The sequence below is a fragment of the Lactuca sativa genome, chromosome 3 (assembly GCF_002870075.4).
Source record: "Lactuca sativa cultivar Salinas chromosome 3, Lsat_Salinas_v11, whole genome shotgun sequence".
Classification (NCBI taxonomy): domain Eukaryota; kingdom Viridiplantae; phylum Streptophyta; class Magnoliopsida; order Asterales; family Asteraceae; genus Lactuca; species Lactuca sativa.
In genome coordinates this window covers 214,095,202-214,102,794 of record NC_056625.2, presented here as the reverse complement: position 1 = coordinate 214,102,794, position 7,593 = coordinate 214,095,202, and the positions used below count along the sequence as shown (strand labels likewise).

General features: G+C 35.6%; 1 protein-coding gene across 1 annotated transcript; it reads left to right on the top strand.

The window, feature by feature from the left end:
• Nucleotides 1-746: 746 nt before the first annotated feature.
• Nucleotides 747-3,383, top strand: LOC111900803 (zinc finger protein CONSTANS-LIKE 14). Its single transcript, XM_023896684.2, has 4 exons — nt 747-1,629; nt 2,086-2,256; nt 2,605-2,834; nt 3,082-3,383. The coding sequence occupies exons 1-4, from the start codon at nt 868-870 to the stop codon at nt 3,170-3,172; spliced, it is 1,254 nt and encodes a 417-aa protein (XP_023752452.1). The 5' UTR covers nt 747-867; the 3' UTR covers nt 3,173-3,383.
• The last annotated feature ends 4,210 nt before the right edge of the window (nt 3,384-7,593 follow it).

Below are 7,593 nucleotides of genomic sequence, written 5' to 3'. Positions count from 1 at the left end.
TGCCACCCTGCATTTCTTCTTCCAGAGTTCTTGCGTCTTTCACCCCAACGTATTTGATGAACGGGAAATTTTGCTTTCGTTGATTCTTCTTCCCACCAATGTAAATGTCCTACCAAAGGATTTATACAGATCCACTTTACTTGTTCCATCTTTAAATCGTGCTACATAGAAAGTAGTCACATCCTCATTACAACCCAATTTATTTGTATGCTTACTACGTCGGCATACCTCCATCCACGTATCTCTGTGTGTGCCCTCATTCTACATAAAAATTATTCCTTTATGGTTAAATATATGGGTAAGTAAAGTGTAAGAGACCCTTCTATATTTATAGAGCCATGGAGGAATTAATAAAGTAAACAAGTCAATAAAACAAAGGAAATGAACCATAAATGATTAGAGATAATAAAGAAGACAGATAGGAACACAAGGCATGTCATACATTGTCAATATCAAAGAATAGAGTTAATATGGAAATAGCCCATAAAAGATTTTACCAATGGATTAAAGACATACATTAAAGATGACACAAATACAAATATATAAAAGCGGAAAAGCCAATCTTGTAAGTTATGATTCCTCAGATAATAAATATGATTACCATAAATAAAAAGTGAATTCCAATAATTTGCTACTTAAAGTTAAAACAGATTAAAAACACGTGAAAATTTGTTGTTGATTTAATCTTAGTCAAAATCGGGAGCGTTGACGAAAGCAATAAATATACCACGTAAACAATCCTTTTCGGGCAGAAAAAGCCCCATTTGTCGTTTCCCAAATCCTCCCAAGATTTTTATAACCCTTTATCGTTTTCATCACAAATTCAATCTTCATCATCAATACCCTAAAAGCTTCAGAGATCAGATTATGTCTTGTGTCTGTGATTTCTGTAATCAGAGATCGGCGGTGTTGTACTGTAAAGCCGATTCGGCTAAGCTTTGTTTGTTCTGCGACAACGCCGTACACTCTGCAAATGCTTTATCTCTCAAGCACTTCCGTTCTCAGATCTGTGACAACTGCGGATCTGATGCCGTTTCCGTCGCCTGTTCAACTGATAATCTTCTCCTCTGCACCTCTTGTGATCACGATTTCCATGGAGACTCCTCCGTTTCCTCTTATCACAGTCGTGTGCCTGTTGAAGAGTTCTCCGGTTGCCCTTCCCCTCTTCAGCTGGCCTCGATTTGGGGATTTAATCTGAAATCTTCTGGTTCTAACGGCAATTCGTGTGAAAGTAAGTATTCCACTACGAATTTTCAAGATTTAGCAACGATACATGAGAAAACTCCTTGTTATGATGAGGTTCCGAGCGTTGACTGGAAATCTAGAGGTTCGGGTTGCGGAGTTCATAATAAAGTTTTGTATAAGCAGCTGGTGGAGCTTGCGAAAGAAAGATTTGACGGAGATGGAGCTGAATTGGGGCCTCAAACACCGAGTGGATGTGGTCCGAGGGATATTTCAGAAGGTTTTGAGTATGAGGAACAAGACGATAAGGATCTGTTGCATCAGCAAACTCCATTAACGTATTTGCTTATGCCGCCCCAGAATCCCGCGAATTCAAAAGCGAATAATGGGGGTATCACTGAATTTAGTAACATGTGGAGCTATAGCCCTAAACGCCAAACCAGTCAGGTTTGGAATTAAATAACTTGATTAGAAAATTGATAAAAACATTACCGCATATTACTCTTGATCTTGTTATAAAACCAATTAAACAATCGCTATCCATATTTGTTCTTACCTTTTAGGCTGCGTCACAACAAAACCTAAGAAATTAACATCTTACATTCGCTCTAGTACTGGAGGTGCATAAACACAGCAACAAATACAATTGGTGTCCATCTAATCATCTATAGTCACCACCAGTCTTGGCTAACTTATTTTGTACTTATTAAAGATTAATCATCAAGTACCAGAAATTCTTGTTCTTTGTGTATTTCTTTCTATAGATGGAAACTTTTACAAACTATATTGTGATTTGTGCCAACACATGTTTGTTGCCACTTTATTGTGGGGATATAAGATAAGTAGTTACATGAAGTGGGATATAACTATAAAGGCTCATCTTTATTACCATTTTGATTTCAGATATGGGATTTTAATCTAGGAAGATCAAGATCTTCTGAGGCAGGAGGTGATAATCTTGGCTTTGCAATAAACAATTGTACTGACCTTGTTGAGGATGCTTCTTTCACAACAATGGAAGTTTTAAAAGAAATGGATGCCATAAACATATCTTTTGGCACCACATCACAAAATGTAAGCATCTTGTACTACTTAGTGTTTCTTCTATCTACTTGCATTTATAACCCCAAGTTATTCATTTGGTTTTGAATGGTAATTATGGGTACTCGAGAAACTCATGAAACTTTGCTACTTCTCAAAACCATTTTGTCTATTTCTTTGTGGATGAAAGTCTTGTTAAGAGGTTTGCATTCACATCAGGCTCGAATTAGAACCGGATAGAATTCTAAGTGTTTTAGAAGTAGAAAACATTGCATTCCCCTTATCCTGATTCATTTTTCTATATTTGTCCCAAAAGAAGGTTTAATTTTAACCTCGGTGTAATAAACAAAGTAACAAAAATACATTGCTATTCCTTTTCAGAAGCAAATATCGGGTTGCATATCAACTATGGAGAGCGACAACCGAGCTGAAACACAAATGATGGAAACCAATAGAAGTAATCCCACAATTGATGGTCAAATGATGGAACACTTTTTAGCAACCAATCAAGGAATGGAAATACCCGCAACAACCAAAGTAGACCCGCAACAACTTGCCCAAAATAGATGTAACGCAATGTTACGTTACAAGGAGAAAAAGAAAACACGAAGGTACACACTACATGACAAGACACAGAACAGGTTGTACTGCGTTTGGCGTACATTGGACTGGACTGACAAATGGGGACAAAAATCTCAACTTTTTTTTGTCCTTTACCCAAAAAAGGTGGGATAGGATTATAGGAACTTGTTAACGTTTATGCAAAAGACGTAAATGCCCTTCATATCTATAAAGCTTGTCTAGTCCTGTCCAGTCTAGTTCTGCTGGTTATGATGAATAGCGTTAAAATGGTGATAGGTACGACAAGTGCATCCGATACGAGTCACGGAAGGCGAGAGCAGACACGAGAAAACGAGTAAAGGGAAGATTTGTGAAGAGTATTGAATGAATTATTAAAGTGGTTTGTGGTGGAAGTTAGTTTGATAAAAGGGTAGGTTTGAGTTGAAAGATAGTGGTTGTGTTTGCACATGCCTAGTGGCTAGTGGTAACCTACGACTGTTTGATAAGAAAAAGGTGGCTTGTAATGTATGGCTACGGTGATTGACTGATAATCTTTTTTTTATCCTTAAAGTTGGGAAAAGGTGTGCTTTGATGCTTGAGTTGTGGAAATGCAATCTGAGTCACCATGATCTTGTCCTGTCAACACTTACCACGTGGCAAATATTACCTCGTAACTTGAATTCAGATACTATTATGAGTGGAGCTTAAGTGTCTTCGCATTACGTTTAGTAAAAAAGACACTAATTTTATTTTATAGAAGTTTTTTTAGGGCATAAATGTCAACTTAACCTGAAATTGGGATGAGGGTAAATGAGCTACATAGAATATAAAATGGGTACCCGAATACAAACACATAAAAAAAACTATACAAATGAAAAAAAAAAGATATTTGTTCAATTGGATGAAATGAAAGGACAAATAGATTAAATTGATTAAATGACTAAGATGTGTAACGTATATTATGAAACATATTAGGTTGGCTTATTGGCTATACCAGGTATATGAATGGAAAGAACTTTCATATGGATTTTGAATTAAAATAATGCTTTCATTGAAAATTACATAATAAATATGTTGTATTATAAATTTCGTTTTTTTACCTTTATTGAAAAGAAAAAGTGAAATAAACAAGTCATATTCTTAAAAAAAATCATTATATTTTACTATACAAATCTATATATGTTTACATAAGTTTAATAGAATATATCATTTTATTCTTCCTGGATGATTCCAACATACCAAAAATATCTCAAAGTTGTACGCTTAGGGATGAAAAGCTTGAAGAAAAATCGTGCAAAAAGGGTGGTATATTCTCTTTGTTGTCATTACATTTCAAAATATCTTTTGATAAAAAATAAAAATAAAAAGTTATTGGAAATCATAGGTGATAAAATGGACACAACGGTTTTAACCAATAAAAACTACGTAATCGCAAAAGTAAAGATGTTAAGAAGTCAAAAGATATCGAATCAAGGTCATGTCGACACATTTTATCCGATACCTTTTATTTATTTTTCATTTATTTTGCAAGCAAAAGACATTGACAATACATATTTTATTGGTTATGGCATAAGACAAAGACTTCTTTTTCTTTTCTACTTTCTGTTAGGTCGGCTAGATAATCATAATGATTGATCACTGATCTATATTTAAACATGTAAATTTAATTACTACATATACAACATAAATGAAAATAAAATATCTTCAAATTTAAATAACCAACATAATACAATATCAAATTATTTACGACATAAATTTATTATTTAATAATAGGAAAAAAGATGGGGTTATTGTCACAATCATCTTTGACCAATTTGCTACAAAATTGACCGAAGAAGTAATTCTAAGCCATGTCACCCTCATCTACACTATACAGCTCAAATGTGGAGGTGCAATCTCAACATCGTGGTGATTGTGTTTTATCTTCTTGAATTAGGCTATCTTGAATAGAAGATATCCCCGAAAGCAAGTTTAGGTCGTGTCCTAACGTTATGGTAAGTGGTCTTTTCATTAATTGTTAAATTGAACCAACATATGTTATGTACCATTTTGTTTTGTCTTATTATTGTTTATGTATGATCCAAGGAAAAATGTATTTCTGGGAATGGATGGATCCAAAACTTCTAAGTGAACATTATCATTCGATTTTATTTAATCTCAATAAAAAGTTGACGATGATAAAGAAAGATGAAATGACAGAAAGAAAATTTGATCTAAGATTGTTGAATTAGAAAATGACATGAATGTTTACAAGATAAAAATTGATAAGGAAACTTCGGGTGTTAAAAATGAATTGGATCCATCTAGATAGAAATTATGTACTAGTTGTTCTAGTTAATGTAGTTAGCCTCGATTGAAATGAGTATGTGATGAAGTTTCTTAACCTTTGTAATAAATTTTATTAACAGCTTCAATTTAGTTTCAAGACTATGTTACCTTATATTTTCCTTTGATGAAATTTCTTGACATTTGTAATGAGGCTTATTGGCGCATAATGGCCACATGAACATGACAAACCATCATATTTCCATTCAGTGGCATACTGAATGGCATATGTATTGAAAGATGTACTAAAATGAATCATGTGTACAACATGTACCAAAAGACGTGCCTAATATATAAAAATTTATACATAAGCATAAGTTATTATATATGCATAAAACGCACACTAGGATGTGCTTCATGATAGGAAAAACGCAGCCACAACGGTAAACAACAATGCAAAATAATACTTCGTTTGATTAAACTATTCCCATCTTGATTGAACCTTTTAGGATGCAAACAAATAAGGTATTTTTATTTGCAATAAAACAGCCCCAATATGATCAATATAATCAATCCAAAACTATAAGTAATCAACCAATAACGACACCGGAATTTTAGCGTGGAAACCTCTCGAGAAAAGGAGAATAAAACCACAGGACTACTAGAGCCGCTTCAAATCCACTATTACAAATATTAGAGCAATACAAAGTCTTCTCTAGATGTACCAGAGGCATACAATAATCATCGTATACTTGGAACTAAATCACATCAAGCATATGGTGTAGCACCTGATTCCTGGTATGTATTCGTGGTTATTAAATCTCTTTATTTTGCATATTTAGCCTGGGACTCGGCGAGTTGAGGGACCGACTCGCCGAGTAGAAGCGGGACTAGACGCGGGATTTACTCGGTCTACTCGGCAAGTAGGTCCGATGGACTCGGCGAGTAGACCCTGTTTGGACTTAAACCCTAACCCGGGTGTTTGCACCCTATTTAATCGATCTAACCCATCCTCCACTTCCCTTAGCACTCCCAAAGACCTGTAGAACGAAACCCTAGCCTCCTTTGTGTCCTTGTGGGTGATTGTAAGCATTTGAAGGTGTGTTGGGGCTTGGGAGAAGAAGTAGAAGATTGAAGAGTGCAAGAAGGGAAGGAGATCCGGAATCTACTCTGTGAAAGGCCTCCATTCAGGTAGGAAAGACCCTAACTTGATCTTTAGCTCGTAGTCCCCTTTTTGTCCCTAAGAAAAGAGGTTTTAAGCCCTAAAAACCTAAATCTCTATGTGTTTATGGCTAATGTTCTGCAAGAACTTCGGATGTGGACCTTTTGGACTTCATAGTAGTATAAAGTCTCTGTGGTTGAGGTAGTGGAAGTCCCCAATGAGCATAGGACCTCTTGTATAGCTTGGAAGTGCATGTTTGAGCTCATAGGGCCATGCATGCACGTAAAGTTTACAACTTTACGTGGTAAATGTGTTGGATTAATGTCTAAGTCCATAACTATAATTGGTAAGACTTGACCCGACCCGGCATGGTCCATTTGGGTTGCATGGCATCATGCACTTGGATAGACTAAATGAGAGAAATAAGACACTTATGGTTATTAATATATTATAAGTTCTAGTATATTAATAATAAGAATAATAAGATTATTTAATTAGTATTGATCAAGAATTAATCTAGGATTAATTAAGTGATCAAAAGAAGACTAATTAAATATATGGGTTGATTGTGTAAATCATCCATACTTGTATAGTGGGCTAATGCTCCATGGATAATCAAGTTGGGCTAAAACCCATAGGATGGTCCATGGATGCTCCATGGTGTATTTGTACCCATGGATCATGGAAATGAAAGGCCATGTCAATTAGGGTTTACATGGTGTAACCCTAACTATATAAGCATCTTATTCTTGACCAAAATCGGCCACTAGAGAGAGTAAGAAAGGGCTAGCCGATTTTCATGAAGTGTAGAATTCTCTCAAGTTATTCCAAGTGTATTTGGTGTTGTGTGAACCATTTGAGGTGTCACACTTGGGGCACTAGGCACTCAAGCTTCATGAAGACTTTCTACACCAAAAAGGTATGTATTCTAACTTGCTATAGTCATTGTTTTGTATGCTAGATTAGGATAATACCTTGGATGTTCTTATTTGCATGTATAATAGAGAAAACATAGATCCAAGGTATTTAGGGTTGCATGTACACTTAGGAGTGTTAGAATGCTCAAAACCCTACAGTGGTATCAGAGCCTAGGCTTGTTTTCTTGTTATACCTGCAATAGAAGCTGAAAAAAACGAATTTGGTGCTGTCTGATCATCAGACTCGGCGAGTCCATCAGAGGACTCGGCGAGTCCATGCCTAAAAATTGATGAATTCGATCCAACTCGCCGAGTTGGTTCATGCACTCGACGAGTTGGACCCCCAGACAGCACAAACTCGACTTTTTTGGCTAGAAATGGACTAGGAACATTACCCTAAGTTGGTTTTGAACTTATAAACGTGTTTTTTGTGTGGTAATGTTCATGCTAATCCATTTTCAAAGA

Excerpts from the sequence above, each read along its gene's own strand:
- LOC111900803 (XM_023896684.2), top strand. The coding sequence starts at position 868 with ATGTCTTGTGTCTGTGATTTCTGTAATCAGAGATCGGCGGTGTTGTAC. Across the intron at positions 1,630-2,085 it reads CTAAACGCCAAACCAGTCAG|ATATGGGATTTTAATCTAGG; the intron begins GTTTGGAATTAA and ends TTTTGATTTCAG. Across the intron at positions 2,835-3,081 it reads GAGAAAAAGAAAACACGAAG|GTACGACAAGTGCATCCGAT; the intron begins GTACACACTACA and ends AAATGGTGATAG.